General features: G+C 44.6%; 1 protein-coding gene across 4 annotated transcripts in view; it reads left to right on the top strand.

The window, feature by feature from the left end:
* Positions 1–8897, top strand: part of EML4 (EMAP like 4) — a 163499-nt gene extending 154602 nt beyond the window's left edge. For 2 of the 4 annotated variants that reach the window (XM_007167109.2, XM_007167108.2), the window contains 4 exons: positions 1560–1647; positions 2132–2230; positions 5214–5344; positions 6032–7471. In XM_007167109.2, coding sequence (XP_007167171.2) covers positions 1560–1647; positions 2132–2230; positions 5214–5344; positions 6032–6505 — 792 coding nt within the window. In that variant the 3' untranslated portion in view covers positions 6506–7471. Of the gene's footprint in view, positions 1–1559; positions 1648–2131; positions 2231–5213; positions 5345–6031; positions 7472–7889 lie in introns of those variants that run through there. The other 2 variants (XR_009009919.1, XM_057558212.1) reach the window with 2 other exon arrangements.
* Positions 8898–19587: the final 10690 nt, after the last annotated feature.

Raw genomic sequence — 19587 nt, 5'->3', positions numbered from 1 at the left:
GGTCTTTGCTAAATTTGGGGGCTTTTCCTACTCGAGTTCTTTTTGAGAATACTTTATATTGATTTACCATCTAAATATGTTGTGTCCAACACAGATATGAATTACATCAATGTTATGTATCCATACATTGCTTTTGATGCTTTTCTAAATAATGCTATTAAAGTCTTTTCACAAAGATTCAAACACTTTGCCATGATCAATCTGGTTAAATCCTTCATTCATGTAGCACCAGTTTTCTTATCTTAGAAGCCTGGCTTCTCTAGATTCCAGAGCCAGGCATCAGATCCATGAACACTATGAAAAAGATCTGTGTGAACCCCACCCTCCTGCCATATTCAGAAAATACCCAAGAACCACATGTGTCTTTCTGGCATTGAAATTGATTTCTTGTTAAGTTGGGAGGTCTCCCACATGCCTAGCAAGTGACTCCCAACCTGTTTGCTGACATACCCAGCTAATCTCCAGTGACTTCAGGAAGTTTTACAGGGTCTCAAATTCACATAATTTAAATTCATTTAAGTGTATAAATGTGGGTATTTGCCATGCAGCACTTTGGTGGAGATATAGCTCCAGAGAGGTTTTAGGATATGTCATTTGACTTCAGAAGGCTACTGGAATGATTAAAATACTTTGTGAAAATCATTGAAAACTACACCTAAGGTATTCTGGATTTATTAACTTTAAAAATAAAAACCATGTGAGCAGAAAGCTAGTAATTCAAAAAGTACAATTGAAATTAAATGTTTTAATACAGAGTGCAGGAGATAAAAGTGATTTTTGAGGCTCTGTCAGCTTTGGTGTAAACTGTAAGACCTGTGTGATTTATCTGCAGTAGTTTATTGGAAATAATCAAATGCTTACACGTGAAGCCAACAAAATATGGCATTTGGTAATTTTTTGTTTGAATTCCCGGTGTTAGTAAAACCTAAGCAGAAAAAGATCACTGTCCTCTTGTTTAAGGAGTCAGATGATTATTGGATCCAGCTGTTTGGAGGGAGTGTGATGTTGGATAACTTTTCCCCAAAAATATTCTTTGGAGATAGGAGTTTTTTTAGGAGACCTCCATGTGCCATGGGTACTGAAGAAGCAGCCCAGGAAAACTATACTCTTTTTGTACACAACATGGAACCAATACTTCATTATCAGAAAGGAAGTCACTCTAATTAGGGACACTAGTGACTTGAAATAAGGCCCGAGGTTGTGGTATCTGTTTCAGTGTCTTTTAAGAGACTGTCTTTCTTGGAAGTGTAGCACAGGTAGTACTTGGTGCTGGTATCAAAATGGAGAGACCAGCGGGATACTCTCACGTTCCAAGTGCTTACCGTTTCCACTGTGGTCAGATCTCTTTAGTTCCACAGTTCTAGCTCCCAACGAGATAGTGTGAAAAAGAACCAAAGACCTGTTCTGAGCCCTGTTCAGTTCCAGAGGCCGTGGTACTGCTCTCTCTACTTCAGGAATTCCCAGTGAATGGCTACTCAGAAGACAGGACTGGCTACTATGAGACTATTTATCATTCAGAACTCTAAATGCTTTCTAATAGTTGATGTGTTCCTTCCTAGGGACATTCCAGCTATATCACACACCTTGACTGGTCTCCAGACAACAAGTACATAATGTCTAACTCGGGAGACTATGAGATCCTGTACTGTAAGTATGAATGCTCACATACGGCTGAGATGTGCCCGTCAGGGGCAGTAAAGAGCAGGCTGCGCGGCATCTGAATTGCGCAGCTACTGCCCGCTGGCCCCTCTGACCTGAAGAAGCACGTGCCACTCGGAGCTGGCTAAGGAGTGAGAATCTCACAGTAATGAGTTCACTTAAATGTCATGAGAAATTATTCAGGGGGACTGATCCTGCTCTGAATGGTTCTGTATTTAACAGCTTTTCCTGGAGGCAGGAAGGAGTACAATGCATGGGCATTTATGCTTTTTAAAGAAAAAACAACTTCAGTGGGAAACAGTTTATATAGTTCTATAAACCGTGTTAAACACTTCCTTTTCAAGTGTGTCTTAATATTTTCAGTGTATGGATTATAAATACAAGTAAACGTGGCTAGTTTGAGTCAAGGTGCATTTTCAAATACATTTGTACACAAGCACTATGATTATACTTCCTGTTTCTAAATTTAAAGGGGACATTCCAAATGGCTGCAAACTAATCAGGAATCGATCAGATTGTAAGGACATCGATTGGACGACATACACCTGTGTGCTAGGCTTTCAAGTCTTTGGTAAGGACATTGCACTTGATGGGAAAAGGCGATTTGTGGTGTTTTTATGTATAATATTTAAATTTCTAAATGAAAAATAGTCTACATGTGTTTTTTTCAATTTATTTTTTATTGAAGTATAGTTGAATTACAATATTGTGTTAATTTCTGCTGTACAGCAAAGTGATTCAGTTATACATACATATACATACTTTTTCATATTCTTTTCCATTATGGTTTATCACAGGACATTGAATATAGTTCCCTGTGCTATAGGACCTTGTAGTTTATCCATTCTGTATATACCAGTTTGCATCTGCTAACCCCAAACTCCCAATCCAACCCTCCCCCACCCTCCTCCCCCTTGGCAACCACCAGTCTGTTCTCTATGTCCCTGATTCTGTTTTTTTGTTTTTTTTTTTAATAAAGATGCAGAGTGTATTTTTTTTTAAATATCTTTTTTGGAGTATAATTGCTTTACAATGTTGTGTTAGTTTCTGCTGTATAACAAAGTGAATCAGCTATACGTACACATATATCCCCGGATCTCCTCCCTCTTGCGTCTCCCTCCCACCCTCCCTATCCCGCCCCTCTAGGTGGTCACAAAGTACCGAGCTGATCTCCCTGTGCTATGTAGCTGCTTCCCACTAGCTATTTTACATTTGGTAGTGTATATATGTCCATGCCACTCTCTCACTCCTGTTTCATAGATAAGTTCATTTGTGTCATATTTTAGATTCCACATATTAAGTGATATCATATAGTATGTCTTTCTGACTCACTTCACTTAGTACTCTTTAGTGTTATCACTATTAATGCACAGTTCAGAGAAGCTGAATGTATTAGGATTGAACCAATATGAGGTTTGTTCTCTGCAGAATTCAGCAGACTTTTGGTCCCCAATAAATATGAAAGACAATTAAAAAGGAAAGGCATTTACATAATAGTATAGATTGCCTTTCACAGTTTTTTCCTCCAAGTGAAAATTGAAGCTTTCAAATTTGTAAAGGCATTTTCAAAATAACAGCTTTATTGAGATACCATTCACATACCATATAATTCACCTATTTAAAGTGCACAGTTTGGTGGTTTTAGCATATTCATAGGATTGTGCACCCGTCATCACTATCTAATTTTAGAACATTTTCATTACCCCAAAAAGAAACTCTGCCCATTAGCAGTCACTCCCTCCCTCCCCCTTCCACAACCTCCCAGCAACCACTGATCTTCTTTCTTTTTCTAATGATTTGCATATTCAGGACAGTTCATATAAATGGAATCATGTACTATGTGATCCATCGAAACTGACTTCTTTCCTTTAGCACCAGATGTTCAAGGTTCATCATGTTGTAGCATGCATCAGTACTTCACTTTATGGCTGAATAACATCCCTTTGTGTGGCTATACCACGTTCTGTTCATCATCAGTTGATGGACACTTAGGTTGTTTCCACTTTTTATTATAAATAATGCTGCTATGAACAGTTTTCGTGTAGACATGTTTTCATTCTCTTGGGTTATACCTAGGAGTGGAATTGCAGGGTCAAATGGTAACTCTGTGTTTAACCTTTTGAGGAACTGCCAGACTGGTTTCCTAAGTGGCTGCACCATTTACATTGCCACCAGCAGTGTATGAGGGTTCTGTTTTTCCACATCATTGTCAATAGTTGTTATTCTTTTGCATGTGGGTGTCCAATTATCCCAGTACCATTTATTGACATATAAAGGCATTTTTAGTAGACATTATTTAAAGATAAAGTGTGGAGATCATTCCTAATCTCATGTTTTGGACATTTCTAGAAATCTGTCCTTTGACAGTTTTCTCAGTCTTTGCCAATCTGTAGGAATCCTTCTGAGAAAGTTAGGATTAAAAAGAGATGTTATACTCAGTCATTAGAATATTGGATATGGATGTGGCACCAGTACCTAAAGCAATTCCCAAAATATGAGGTATTTTTCCTTTAACAGTGTATCTCTGCCTTCTGAAAAGTTGGACTCTCTCCTCCACTCTCATGGTAGATCTGAACATTTCTTTATGCTGTGTGCATTAGAAAAATAATCCATTATGGGTACTTGTTCTAAATACAGCTGCTGCTGAGATGAAGAAGCCTACCAGGCTTGGAAGAAATTAAAACAAAATAACCCTGACTAGTCCATAAACAAATTCATTATTCTGGGTGAAGCTGAAGCAGTGGCCAATAGCTAGTAACTTACCTTGTTATTTTAGTGAAACAAACAATATTTAATTTACTTACTAAGAGATGTCAGTCAAGAAGTGTTTCATCTTTAGTGAATTTACCAAAAAAAAATTGTTCTCTAGAGCAGTACTGAACTACAGGAGGCCAGCATCTCAACTGTTATATATTGTATATTTTTAGTCTAGTAGAGGTTTGTGCTAATTATGTTGAACATGACCACCAGTGCCTCATAATGATTCAGAATAATTAAATTTGCTGTGTCGACCTTTGGACATAAGTAATAGTTTTTGGAAACTCCTATGGATAACATGGATAGACTAGTGGATGGCCTATACATTTCCATTAAGAATCTCTATGAGGTTTTTTTTTAAGTGCCTGCCTGAAAGGGAACAGAGTCCACTCTGAAGAATTAGTGCTGTGGCATTGTTTCTGCACTTTGCTACAGAAATAACTGAGAATTTCCCCTCCAACTGGAAACTTTAAACAGGAGGAGCTTATTGTCAAGGTGAGACAAGCTGAGACTAAAATTATTTATTAGCACCACCTGCTGGTTACTAGTGAGTATTTTTGAATCTTAAAGTTTTAAGTCTTAAATTTTCCATCTTGAGGTTATTTCAGTTTATTATTAGATTTTGGATAAAATTTCATCATTTGAAGTATTAAGCCACTAAGAAATCTTTAAGGGAAATTTAGCAGCTAAGAGTTTGAACACGGATGAAAATTAAGATTCTAAAATAAACACACATAGCATGGCAGTTGTATTTTTCAGGCTAATTTTTCTACACCCCCCATGTTTCCATATCAAAGGTGTCTGGCCAGAAGGATCTGATGGGACAGATATCAATGCACTGGTGCGATCCCACAATAGAAAGGTGATAGCTGTTGCTGATGACTTTTGCAAAGTCCATCTGTTTCAGTATCCCTGCTCCAAAGCAAAGGTAAAATAAACTTAGTAAAAACTAGTGTTATAGGGCCTTTTGTTTGAGGATAATTTTTGTTTGGGGATATATTGTGTCAATGGTGGGAAAATATTCCTAGGGTTACTAATTACTGTCTGTGATACTACAGTGCATGGGCGGAGGGAATAGGGCCATCTGTAAGCATCCAAGCAGGCAGTGCTTGTCTTTTCCTTCCTCATTAAGGTAAAGGAGAAGACAGAGAAGCCACTTGATGGTGTTTTATTCATTTTTGTTTATTGTCCTTTTTTTTTTTTCATTTTGATACCTTGGCAGTTTTAAATTTCTTCTAAACATATTAAAATATTTTATTTTTGGTACATGATCAACATTATGACTCCTAAATCATGTATAATCTTTCCAACCTAGTAAATTCTCCCCTAGCCATCTCAGTAGAATAGTCACTAGTAAACTCTAACAAGTATGCAGAAGAGACATTTTTTTTACAGTCTGAAAGTACAGCTGTCCAATTACTTTGTTTCTCCCATATAAATAGGTATTAAAAGGAAATCACTGCTAGCTTTATTCCTCAGAGTCAATGACTTGTGGTTTTGATCTGAATTACCTGTTTCACAAACTGAATGATCTCCCTAACCTAGTCACCTCCACTGCTGTAAGTAGGCATGTGAAGAATGAGTTTAATTTTCCGATCTGATTTATTTCATGTAGGCTCCCAGTCACAAGTACAGTGCCCACAGCAGCCATGTCACCAATGTCAGTTTTACTCATAATGACAGTCACCTGATTTCAACTGGTGGAAAAGACATGAGCATCATTCAGTGGAAACTTGTGGAAAAGTTATCTTTGCCTCAAAATGAGATTGTAGCTGATACCGCGCTCACCAAAGCCCCCATCTCTTCCACTGAAAGTGTCAGGCAGTCAGATGCTCCCACACCACCTCCTTCCCAGCCCGTAAACGAGACAGCTGAAGAAGAGAGCAGGATAAGCAGTTCTCCCACGCTTCTGGAGAACAGCCTGGAGCAGACTGCGGGGCCCAGCGAAGACCACAGTGAGGAGCAGAGTGAGGGGGGCAGCGAAGACCTCGGTGAGCCTGCTTGTGAAGAGCCAGCCCCCGAGATGAGCGAGGGGCAGAGCGCAGGCGCTCTTCCCGGGGACCAGCGAGACCCTTCACCCCTGCCCTAACGCCAGGACTTCAGTGCGGCTCGCTTTTTCCTTCAACTGCATGATGTGCTCTTGCGATAAAGTTCAGATAACAGGCCAGAAGTGATGGAGAATCACTATTGATGGAGATTTTGGTTTCCACGTAATCTGTTTTCAATAGTCTTATCTTCCGTCTCTTAAATGCAGTCGACCTAAAGGTTCGGTTTGATGTGTGCTGAAAATTAACCAAACTTAATAGTAGGAAAAGACTGAAACATTAATTGTGTCTCAGAAATTACTGTGTACGTGAGTGGTATGATGTTAATACTGGAAACAAAAACAGCGGTTGTATAGATTTTAAATAAACCCCTCATTATCTGAGCAGGTTTTCTTCAGGAACAACCAGAGGCATCACAAACACTGTTACTCATCTGCTGGCTCAGACTGCTACTTTTTTTTTTTTTTTTTCCCCTGATGCTGAAAATCAGAAAAACAAAACAAAAACCAAAAAAAACCTTCTCTTACTGAGATTCCCTCCCACCCCAAATGTCTAGTGGAAATTTTTTAGTCAAGAAAAACTTCATTAGTGCCATGAGCAGTGGTGTTGCCTTCTTAAATAATAACACCCTTTTCTTACATAGCCAGCAGATGTCCAGATGTGCTTGTTAGTCTACCACATAGGTGCTGCCTTTTCTAAGTCAGAGTGAGGAACAGTCCCTTAATTTCCTGTGCGCAAATCTATTTTATCTTAGAACTAAGAAAGCAGTGGTTTGTTAAAGAGCTTTTAATGTATATTAAACCATTGATACTCCGAAATAATGGATTCCTCCAAGGATTCCTTTACTGGCCTAAACATTTTCAAATGTTTGGCGTTCAAGTGAGTGAACAGAAGAAACTGCATGCCTATAAAATTAAACTTGGCTAATCTTAGCTTAGCCTTCATCATAATTTGCTCCTTCAATAACAGAAATATTAATAAAGTTTAAATGATTGAATTGGTGCTTGAAATTCACTGGTTTAGTTGTAATTTTTATACAGATTATTGAGGGATAAAATACTCAACAAATTGCAAATTCTTTTTTATATAAGTGTGAATAATAGGCATTTTTTATAAATTGCATACTTAACAGACCTGCTACACAGAGTGATTTTTCTCTGGTGGAGTTGCTTTAAGCCTTGCAATTCTGATGTGGCTATCCTCTGCTGTTTGGGGGCAGTGCATGTGTTATTATGCATTGGATAGTTGTTTTTTTAAGTTTTGTCAGACTATGTTTTTCTTAAGTATGTGTTTCCTATTTTCAAAATAATTACTGACAAATATGCATTTCCTATATATTTGTTTATACTTTGATTATAAAAAGACTTTTATTTTTTAACTTGCAATGTTTTGATATCTTTTTTTTTTTTTTTTTTTTTTTTTGGTTAGATCATGTTTAGAAACTTTGGATGAGTTCAAAAGTCTTAAGTATGCAAGTGTTTACGTGACTGTGCCATTCCAAAGTGCATCAGAACTGTCATTCCCTTCTACTGTCTTCTCAGGAGTAATACAAATCAGGTATTTCATCATCATTTGGTAATACACAAACTTCAGTGAACTCCCAAGGACACTCACAACATTTGTATTCACATGCTGTATGTAAGGGTGTGGGTATGTGTGAAGGGGTGAGTGTAGACACTCACTCTGTGTGTGTATCTCTATATAAGAAGATATGCGCCACATTGAAAATACTCAGTGTGTTATCTCTGTGTATAGATATATGTCCATGTATTTCTCTTTCCTCTTGTTTACAACTGTTCAAAAAAAAAAAAAAACCTCAAAGTAGTTCTCTTCAAAAGAAGGGAGGTAGACTCCAAGCAACCCATCATTTTTCAGTATGTTTGTACATAATTATCAGAGAGCAGCAGTAGTATCAGGCATATATATTTGCCTGTTAGCTGTGGTGACTGAATCATCAGGTCGGCATGTGCTATATACCCTGCAAGAAAAATACTATGAGATGAACAAGTAATTCTAGGAGAAGAAAAAGCATTTCGTTAAGTACCTGGGGGATACCACTCTCCATGATAAGCAGGGAGTTTATTTGGGGACATCAGTCACCTTTGGGGTTGCTGTGTACCATGAAATTTATATTCGTGATATCTTGGGTGGTAGTTTCAAAAGACACTACTAATACGCAGAAAGCGTTCCAGCTCTCTATTGCTGGCAACTACTGTTTAACAGTCAATTAAATCTGTGATAATGGTTGGAAGTGGGTGGGATTATGAAATTGTAGATGTTTTTAGAAAAACTTGTGAATGAAAATGAATCCAAGTGTTTCATGTGAAGATGTTGAGCCATTTCTATCATGCATTCCTGTCTTATGGCAGAAAATTTTGAAGATTAAAAAATAAAATAAGATGTTTCATTTGTCTCTCTAAATGTGTCTTGGGTCTTTTTTCATTTATGCTGCTAGTGTCCGTGACTGTCCAATCATCAGAAGACATGACAGTTCAGAAGGACACATTTATCAGTTGACCACTGCCACTGCTATGGATACAGCTATCCTGGAGTGACAGACGCCATCTCATGATGTTAGAGGAAATTACTTCTGATTTATGCTTCCATTTTAATAGGGAACAGCTTTGTTTTAATTTATTTCATGTCTACACTCTCTCCAGTGTTTAACGTTAGGTAATCCTGGTGATCCTGGTTACCTGCCTGACCCGCCTCCACTGCCTGCCTCCCCGGTGTAGCCTGCCGTAAGCCCTCGAACTCAGCGTCCCGCTTTCACCATCTCTCCCGTGTTGCTTAGTGACACATCCTCTGTACACCGCAACCAAAAATTAGCTGCTACAAATTTTTCTTGATGAAGCATTAGACTAAGAGTATTCCATACATTCCCAGTTTTACAGTCATGGAAATAATGATGGGGTTTTCATCAGCATCTTATTCATCCTTGTTGACTATGAATATATGTTCACAGCCCCTCGCATATACTAACCTGTGACAGGCTGTCTTGGGGCAGAAATTCCTCTTTCAAGAATTCAGAGACAAAACGGCTGACAGACACCAGAACCACCCCACTAAACAATGTGATTTTTCTTCTTAATAAAAAAGGAGGGGCTTCCCTCGTGGCGCAGTGGTTGAGAATCTGCCTGCTAATGCAGGGGACACGGGTTCGAGCCCTGGTCTGGGGGGATCCCACATGCCGCGGAGCAGCTGGGCCTGTGAGCCACAGCTACTGAGCCTGCGCGTCTGGAGCCTGTGCTCCGCAACAGGAGAGGCCGCGATAGTGAAGGGGTCCGCGCACCGCGATGATGAGTGGCCCCCGCTTGCCGCAACTGGAGAGAGCCCTCGCACAGAAACGAAGACCCGACACAGCCAAAAATAAATATAAAAATAAATAAATAAATAAGACCCGGTGCAACCAAATTAATAAATAAAAATATTAAAAAAAAAAAAAAAAAGGAGATCCAAAAAAGGAACCTCTATGGGGAAATAATGATGAATTAGATCTTGGACATATTGAGGTGTTTGTTAGTGTAACTTCTAGAAGGAACTAGGTTTCTAGCTTAAAGGTGGAACTACAACGAGAGTTTAGGACAAGGACATGTTTTTAGGACAAAGGAGACGGGCTGAAGAGCAGGTGTGCAGGACTTGGGCGGAGCGGAGCAGAGCTGTCGCTGGAGGAGTCCCCGTGCAGCCAGTGCACCCCCAGACACCCCAGCTCGCAGTGATACAGGGCGTGTTGCCCTGTGGGCAAGGGGCGGGCTGGGGAGGTTCAGGAGCAGGCCTGCGTTCACTTACCCAGATAACTGCCACACCAGGACTTTGTGTGTTATAACTTGAAAGCTGGAGCCTCTTCCACTTACACGAGGAGACAGACATTCTTTATAAATGGAGGAAGAAGGAAAAGATGTGGGTGAAGATTCAGAGATTTTTGGAAAGGAGACGGGGAAACAGCAGAGGACCTATGTCATCTCAGTCCTCAGTTCAGGAGAGGGTGAGGGCACTGCCCTTTGTAAAGGGGCAACTCCTGCTCTCCTCAGGGACTCTGATAATATTACATATTTGTGCTAATCAGTTCATCTTTTCCAAAGGAAACCTGAATTTCGACTCCACCCTCATTAATAGACCCCTACAGTAACCTCTGATACAAAGTAGACAAAAGAACTAAAAGAGAAAGAATCCCAAATGGAGAAAAAAAGTTGCATTGTCTCTAGAAATGTCAGTGTGTTTCATTTCTATATCCATGGGTGACATCCTCAGGAGACCATAGCTTACGGAACTGAACACGTTTGTGTTTTTTGTTTTAATTTTACCAATCCAGAAGTCTAGCAGAAAAACTTAAGGGTGCCACTTCTGTATCTCAAAGGACAAAAACATCAAGAAATGTGGAAAATAAGAAACTGAGTGCTCAATGATTACAACATGGCACACGTCCATAGAACGAAATGCTCCTCAGCCGTAACAGCTAACACATAATGTAACACTTAAGTGCTTTCCACGTACTAACTCATTCAATTCTTCCAACAATCCTGAATTCGATTACCTCCATTTTACAGACGAGTAAACTTACAGATGAGAAGCCAGGTTACCCTAGTAGCAAGTGGCTGAGCCAAGATTTGAAGGCAGGTCCCCCTCCCTGCCCCCAGAGTTCCCGGGGCCAGCCCCGTGCTCTGCTGTGCGGCACTGCAGGAGATGCTCACTGCAGAACAGTAATTTAGTGATTACTAGTAACAAAAAGAATGAAATGGGTTGAGCTTCTGGTAGGAAGGATTTGAGACCAGTATATGGAAAAACCACAGAAAGTGATTAGGCTTTGGAAAAGGCGTCTTTGGGCTCTGAACAGTGTCACAAAGTTGGAGGGACCCTTCCCTTGCACAAGTCCCCTCCTGTCATCCCTACAACTGGAGTGCGGGGCAGAGCTTCCAGGCGTGCTGCGGCACCTGCTGCCAGCGACTCCCTGCCTTTCCTGCCTTTCTTGGCTCCTGTGTCCTCAGTCCCTGATGTTCAATTTAAACCTATTTGTGTGGAGAAGCTGCTCCCTTATTTTCCAACCTTTGAGCAATTTCCATTTCACCAAAAAAGCAGCATAGTAGCTGCTTCCTTCACCGGTCAAGTGCTTCTTCCCCTTAATCCTCCAGCCCAGGCTCAGCCAGAGGGCTTTGATCCTGCCTCTCTTCTCCCTCAGCAATGTAAACACGCAGTCCTGAAAATAGATTTTCCTAGGGAGCCACCCAGGGACAGGCATGAATATGCATAATTGCCAGTGTTGACTCAATATCTCAGTGGGATTATGCAGATTTCAACCCCTGGCGGAGTTCATTTTTGCCGGATCTCACTAAAGGAGCTGGAGACAAAGTGCTAAAAGGGCCTCAGGGAAGAAAAATAACTTTTTAATAAAAAGCAAAGCCCTCATACCTGGTCATCCCGTTTCATTCCTGATGTTCCACCAAGCCAGAGTGCATCCTGGGAAGGGTCAAAGCGTACCCTGGAGCCCATCTCAGCACACCGATGCCCATTCAGCCAACACTGGGTCGGGCTGACTTGGAGACCTGGTTGGAAGCAGGGAAACCAGAAGCTGGCGTTCTCTTACTGTGTCAGCCGCAGAACTCTCGCTCGGTCAACGCAACTGTGTAAGTCGGATGTCCAGGAAGGGCAGGGCCTCTTCCTTCTACAGACTTCAGTCTCTCTACAGTAAAAACGTATTGTGCTGCCGACACCTTCAAAGTGGTAGCCAGCCTGAACCCGGCGAGTCTGTATGAGGCTAGGATCCACAGGAGTCACTGTTTCATCGGGTACATGTGCAAACTGTACTGGGCTCGGCGTGGAATCCAGAGATGGGAAGATGCAGGCCCTACCCTCACGGCGCATGGATCCTGGAAAGCCAATCTGGAAAGTTTACCAACTGTACCTTTCCATTTATAACATTCTTGAAACAGCAGCACTACAGAGAACAGACTAGTGGTTGCCAGGGGACAGGGACGGAGGGGAGGGGATGTCACTACAGAGGAGCAGCACGGGGGTTCTGCTGTGATGATGAACAGGCTGCATCTTGGTTGTGGTGGTGATTACACAAACCTGTAAGCGGGACTAAGTCGCACAACTGCACACGCGCACACAGGAATGCAGGCAGAACTGGTGGATACTGATTAAGGTCTGTGGTCTGCAGGGCTCTGTTGTACCCATGAACATTTCCTGGACTTAAAACTACACATTATATAAGATGTCACCACTGAGGGAAGCTGAGGGAAGGGTTCACCAGACTCTCTTTTTAAACTTCCTCTAAGTCTATAATTATTTCCAAATAAGTTTTTTTCAAATAATGATATAGAAACTCCCTTCTCTTTATACTTTTGAAAGGAATATGGAAACAAAAATGGGCCTTAAAACAACAAAAATTTTTAAATAAAATTTGTCCTCGTGCACTTGAGGTACTCCATCTGTGATCAAATAAAACACTGCTGATGTGAAACGGCGCTCCCTGCAGCTTTCCCTGCCACTTCTCTGCCCCCACAGGGTCTGTGCGAGACTTCCTAGCTGAGTGTGGGCCTGGAGGAGCCCCAGGCAAGGGAGGGGCGCTGGTCAGAGGTGTGTCTGGGAACACAGAGGCTTTACCTGCTTGTCCCCCCAGAAGCAGCCAGTGCATTACCCCTGCAGCCAGAGGAGTCCCCCCCTTCGCTGGGCATTCTGCACCCCTTCTCCCTCCTCCTGGGTCCTCACTGGCTTCCCCTTCTGACTGCTTTGAGTGTCACTGATGCTCACTCCCTTTCTTGGAAACGCTCTCCTGAAGCCACCCCACGGCTGCCTTCCCTCAGGTGCTTGGGCCGAATCACCTTCCCTTACTCAGAAGTAATAAAATGACAAGAAAAAGAAGAATTCCACTATATAGCAGGCCCTGGTGAAGCTGCGGCAGAATTGAGATTAGGTGATCAGGCTTTCTCCTTTGAGAGTGATAGCCCTCTCTGGTTTCATTAAATCCATTTTCGTGTGGCCTACTGTTTGCTGCCCATGAATATCTCAGCACCAGAATCATGAGCAGGAGTGCTTGCCAGGCTTTGACATTTCCATTTAGAAGATGAATTAATTCTGAGCTGAGCCAAGAGTCCCTTTTCTCTTCAAAGAATGTGTTAGCTTCAAGCCCTCAGGCCCCTGGAGCATCGGTGAGGTCTCTCTCATACCAGTTCCACTTGAAGGTGAGTCAGCCCTTCCGTGGGGGCAAGTGAGGGATCTGACATAAAAAACCTAAGGCTGCAATGAACAGGGCATGTTTCACCGTGGGTTTAGGTAAGTTTAGGCCCCGTCCCCCTGGTCTCCATCTGAAAGAGAGCGTAAGGGTTTGCCCACCGGGAGCATCTGATTCTCAGGGGAGAGACCTCCTGGCGAGCTTGAGGGCTCTGCCCCCAGCTGCTCCGCGAGGGCCCCGCGTCCAAGGGGCTTGAGGGAAGCAGATGAGCTGTTCTCCCCTCGGGTGACGGTGACGGGTGACGGGCTGAGGCCGCCATCACAATAAACAATGTTTGCACCGGAAGCGATGAGCAGGGCGACAGATTGTCAGGACAGCCTGCAGATGGCTCTGCTAATAAAGCCGCCATTCACAGCCGCCCAGGCTGAAGTGGTTTCTATGGGAAACCCTCACATTGAAACAGGAGGAAGTTCTCTTAAATTATAGTAGATAATAACATTTTTTATTAAACGCTATCAAATTTCAACACCGGGATTTGCCTGGGAGGACACTCAGGAAACCACAGAGTGGCCATCTGCGCTGCTGGGAACTGTGACCCAAGCACGGGAGATTTCTCAGGTATGCCCTTGACCTGAGGATCCTCGCACCTCCCTGTTCTGATTCAGCGTTAGGGTCTGTTCCGTGCCACTCATTCAGCAGTGCTGGGGACGCACTAGTGACCATGGGAGGGCTGGGAGGGCAGCCTCCAGGTCCCTCTACGGAGCTCGCCCAGGGCTTCACCTCTGCGCGTGTGAGCGACACTGGTCATCACCCTCTTTCTTGAAAACCCTACCCTCTCCTGCCAGGCACCACCGGCTTCAGGTTTCTTTCTTTCTTCCCTCCATCCACCCTTCCTCCTTCCTTATTTCCCCTTCTTTCCTTCCTTCCATCTTCCTTCTGAAGGGCAGCAGAATATGCCAGCCCCAAATATGCCACTTTGGTATGTTGATTATTTTGAGCTGTAGGCACCTGAAAAACAGCCAATCCAATGAGAGGCTTTCTCTGAACTCCCCATCTGCCTAAAGACAGATGCTCCAAAAGGAACTCAATTGTCGAAGATCCCCTCCCAGGAGCTTCATCAACCAAGGGAGATTGACTCTCATCCCAGGAGAGGAGACTGGAGTCCACACCACACCCAGACACACTTGTCACAAACCATCACACCTCCCATCCACCCTTCTAAGGGTCCTTCATCTTCCCTAAAAATCATGCACTCTCCCCTAGGAGGCCTCCCTCCCTCCCTTTTCCCTACTAAGATGGTATTTAAGCCTGAATTTTAAGCCTGCTTGGGGAGTTGCTCATTTTTCCGAGTACCTCCCATGTACACATGAGGTATATGTGTTCGTAAACTTCTGTTTGTTTTTCTCTTGTTAATCTGTCTTTTACTACAGGGTCTCAGCCAAGAACTCAGAGGGTGGAAGGAAAATTATTTTTCCTCCCCTACACTTCCATCTTCCCTTTCTTTCTTAAGTTTTTAAAGATTTTTTTTTTTTTTAGGTATAACTTACAATAAAGTGCAGACATCTCAGGGTATCTGCCTACACATGTACACACCCACCCAGATGAAGAGCTGGCACGTTTCCGGCACAGAAGCCTGCCCTGTGATGCCCTCCCGTCAGTACTCCCTCTCTGTTCTGACCTCTGTCACCATAGATTGGTTCTGCCCGGCTTTGACTTCTATCTAAATGCAATCACAGGGTATGCTCTCTTTTGTGTCCGGCTTCTTTCACGCAGCATGATGTCTGTGTTCCTTATGTTCTTAGACCCTAGGAGCCATCACAAGCTCTTGTCCTCTCCACCTGCTCCTGAAATACTGGTATTTCCCCCATTCTATTTCCTCACCTTCATATACTTCCTAACAATGTAGCAGACCCCAGGCTTCCACTGCCCCTGCGTCCTGCCACCTCTCAAATTCCTACCTCCAGTCCAGACCCCTGGGCTTACCTCCAGACACAGCTGCTGACTGGAATTCCTTGCCTAGAGGGCTCACAGGCAATCCACTGTTTCCGACACGTGCCCTGCCCTGTTGACCCCCCAGTCCTGCACCTCCACTCACCCAGGAGCCAGGATGAGTCATCCCGGGAGCACCCGGAAGCCTGCCTCACCCTGACCTCCGATGTCCAACTAAGCGTCAGGTTGTGTTCACTCTGCCTTCTTAACATCCCTGGGCTTCACGCCTCTCTCTCCATGCCCACTGCCACTGGTCCCCAGGCTCTCATCATCTCTCAAATGAACTGTTATAATAACTCTTAACTAGTCCAATGCTGTGAGTCTTTTTCCCCTCCAATCTGTCCTCCATATTGGCACCATGGATTCAAAAGAACCAAAAGAACAGTGGATTCTGTGGCCATCCCAACACACACCCTTCTTGCTTACCAACTAGAGTCCAAGCCTGCTCTGGCCCGGCCCCTGGCCTGAGCCTGCCTCTCCCCCACCTCCTCTCACACATCAGCAGGTACCCTTCCCTCAGGCCAAATGCCCTTCCCCACTGTATTTAGCAGGAAACTTCTGACGCATCACTACGCAATTTCCACAGTGTCCCCTGTGAGGGTGTCCCTGCCACTCCTTGGCCTTCCTGGACCCTGGCCCTGCCTCTGGACAGTTCTGTTGCACTTTGGTTGTGCCCATCATTCTCTGACCTCGGGGACCAGGGACGGCATCACCTCTCTCTGGTCTCTACTGCCCAACACAGCATCTGGCACACGGCAATTATGGAATGAATGGTACGTGCTGTTAAGGCTTCCTGACGGTGAAGATGGGGCAAGTCCCCAGTCTGCTAGGGAGATGGGGTGCCAATCCTCAGGTAACCCCAGATCTGCTCACGGAAAAGCCCTATGGGAAAAGACAACAGAGCACCTGATGGCCCTTAAGAGAAGGCCAGAAAACTCGTCAGGAGTCAGAGACAGCCTAGGGAGCTGGGGCACCAGGAAAGAGAAGAGCCAACTTGACTTCAAGCCCCAGCTCAGAAGTGGCCAGGTCGCCTGGCACAACTAGGAAACCCCAGACCCAAGCCGCTCCTGGGTCTGAATCCAGAGGCATGACCATCTTCCCAAGTGGAGTCAGGCTGCCCCTTCTGTTTTTAACAGCATCTGGTCCAGATCCCAGACCACTATGAGCTTCTTCTAGGCCCAGAGCACAGCACAAGCTCAGCAAAGACCAGCAAGCAACCCCCCCCACATTACCATTCCCAAGATACACAAATAAGGGTACAGTTGGCACCTCTGACCTCTGTCCGGACCTGAAGCTGAAGAAAGCAGATCTCCTCTCCCTGCCTCCTGAGTTCTGGGGGCCTGGAGTGAGTGATCCACCTTGAGAAATCCTGGGTTGGCTTAGAGACTCTTGGTCATAACACCTCAGATCCACAATCATGCAGGAAAATATGCTGCATGACAAGGTATAGGTAAGTCCTGGAGCAGAGACACAGAGCTTTTATCTCACCGCCCCCCTCCCCTCTGCTGCAGTCACGAGCCCGGAGCCCGAGTGTGCGGACTCCTTCAGGACACTGAGGCTGCAGACAGGCCCGGATGCGTACTCTGACGCATCACTCAGCAGGAACGAAGCCACCCACACCCAAAGCATAGAGGGCCAGGGAGAGTTAGGTCACAGTATGGCAGGACACCCTCTCCCAACCCACAAGGCCCTCCTGGGAAGACCTTCCCTGGGGCCTGCCCCTGCCCAAGTTAGCATGAACTGGGCAGGCGACCTTAACTAGTCCTTCGTTTTATCTCCCGTGGCCGCAGGACATGTTTTTGCAAATTACACACCTCAGCCCAAGCACCGGCAGTGATTACTTACCCCAGCCCTCCTCTGCAGCTGCGGCCTACTTCCCCTGGTGCAATTCCTTCTGATGCTCAGTGAACAGGACCCGACTAAGGGAGGGATGGGCAGACACATAAAGTTATGAACCGATTTTCCAAATGACCATTTCTTCAAGGACATAATTCCAGAGAAGAAAAAGGAACAGACACCAAGTATAAACAAGGCTCTTCTGTGTGACTCTACTTTAATTAGAATAACTAATTGAAAGCAATTTAATGTTGGTTCACGAAAGGTTAATGGAATTCATGTTTTGTAGATGCCGAATGCAATAGAGACTTAGCCAGAAACACAAATCTAACCTTTATTCTCTTTAATTATTCGCTCAGAATAATTTCCTGGGAGCAGGTTGAGTCTCTGGATGGCTTTAATTAAACACAACTGAACTCTGAAGTTGACATCAACTCATCCAGCTGCAGCTCAATTTTCAAATTAATCTGCTGTCTAACAAGGTTTTGTGGCCTAAGCAGGGGAGGTGTCGGGATGCGGAAGATGGGCTTGGAGCCTGACAGGTATTAACCAATTCTAGAGCATCTTACATCTTTGCCCCACCCTCTCCAGTGGCAAGGCACTTCCGTAACCCCTGCCAGGACGTCCCTGAGGGGAGGGGCCCAGGCTGAGCTCAGCGACCAGGCTGCCTCCTTCCTTGGCGTCTCCCACAGTCCTGGGCTCAGGCTCCACTCTCTCAACACCTTCAGCATAAGCCCGGTACAGCCACAGCCTGAAGCGGAGCCTGGGGCCAGCAGGCCCCCGCAGGCGCCTCCTCTCTACCTTGCCCACCTGCCCCCCACCGCCTGTCTCTCCCTGTCCTTCAGAGTGCGCAAATGTGTGAAAAGCCGGGGCGTGGCCTTCCTGCCTGGCGAGGTGCCCTCAGGAAACACCCTTATTTCGAGACGACTTCCCTTACAGCACCGACCACCACCCCCACCCCCACCCCCCGCCCCAGTACCAGCCTCTCCTTTTCTGCCTTTGAAAACCCAGGCCCCTAATTTTGTCAGGTGCAGTTTATAGCCATATCAAGGCCCTTTCGCAGTGAGCTTCTGCTTCTTTCTAAAACTTTTTCCCTGCCGACTGGGAGGCAACCCCACCACTTCTTACAGCCTAGGGCACTTCAGCCGACTTCCACCGTAATGCTATTTGGAGTAGACAAGGATTCCAATCTGGCTGGTACATGCTGGACAGTGTGAAGGACCTGTGCTTGGGCCCTGAGGTACAACCATGCGACCATGACAAAGCTCAGTGTCATGGACAAGGTCAGGGCATGATGTCCTAGGAGGGCTGTGACAGAAGAAAAAAAAAAAAAAGTATCTAAAGAATGCTATTCCAGCCACCCCGCTTGCCCTGTTTCCATTAGGATTTTGCAGCAGCTTCCTTAGAAAAGAGCTCTAACAGACTCTGGACCCTGAGCAAACAGCATCTGATCTCAGTCTGGCCATCCCAACGCATCCTGCAGCAGCGCGGCACCACCGCGCCACACAAAGGTCAGGATTCTTGATTCGAGCTTATGCAAGTGCAAATGACCCATCCCCTCTAATCTTCCGCCAGGAGGTGGCTGGGCCACCCCAGTTGCTCTGTTCATGTAATGAGAGCCAGGGTCAGCTGATGCTCCCCTCATAACTACGGGGCCGACCCACTAAGCCAAGGTGCAACATGGGTCCCGGAACAGAAGCCACAGCCAGGCTTCCTCTACCTGCACCCAGCCAGGGGGCAACCTGTCCGCAAGCGACCAAACCCCACCAGTCTTATGGAGCTCCCAGATCAGGACAGGTGAAGGATAACAGCAGAATTCCTTCATAACAGAGTTTCTTGACCATATGGTTTACCAACCCTAAGCGATTGAGAGACAACCTGAAAAGGACCTAAAAATAATTCTTGTAACAGTTTCCTTAAATATAATCACAGTGTTTGCTTACAAAGGCAAAGTATCTGATTCATCTTGGGGTCCCAGGCTTTTGCACACTAATTAAATATCTGGAAGAAGCAGATTAGTGGAACTCCTTAATGACTGACTGTGGGTCAGAGGCGGCCCTGGATGACCAAGGTTGACAGCCACCGAATCTGACAAGAGGAGCACTAAGGACAGGGTCCCACTTCTCAACC

This window comes from Balaenoptera acutorostrata, chromosome 12 (genome assembly GCF_949987535.1).
Source record: "Balaenoptera acutorostrata chromosome 12, mBalAcu1.1, whole genome shotgun sequence".
In the NCBI taxonomy this organism is placed as follows: Eukaryota; Metazoa; Chordata; class Mammalia; order Artiodactyla; family Balaenopteridae; genus Balaenoptera; species Balaenoptera acutorostrata.
Note: the sequence above shows the minus strand (reverse complement) of the source record. Positions and strands in the feature narration are given on the sequence as shown.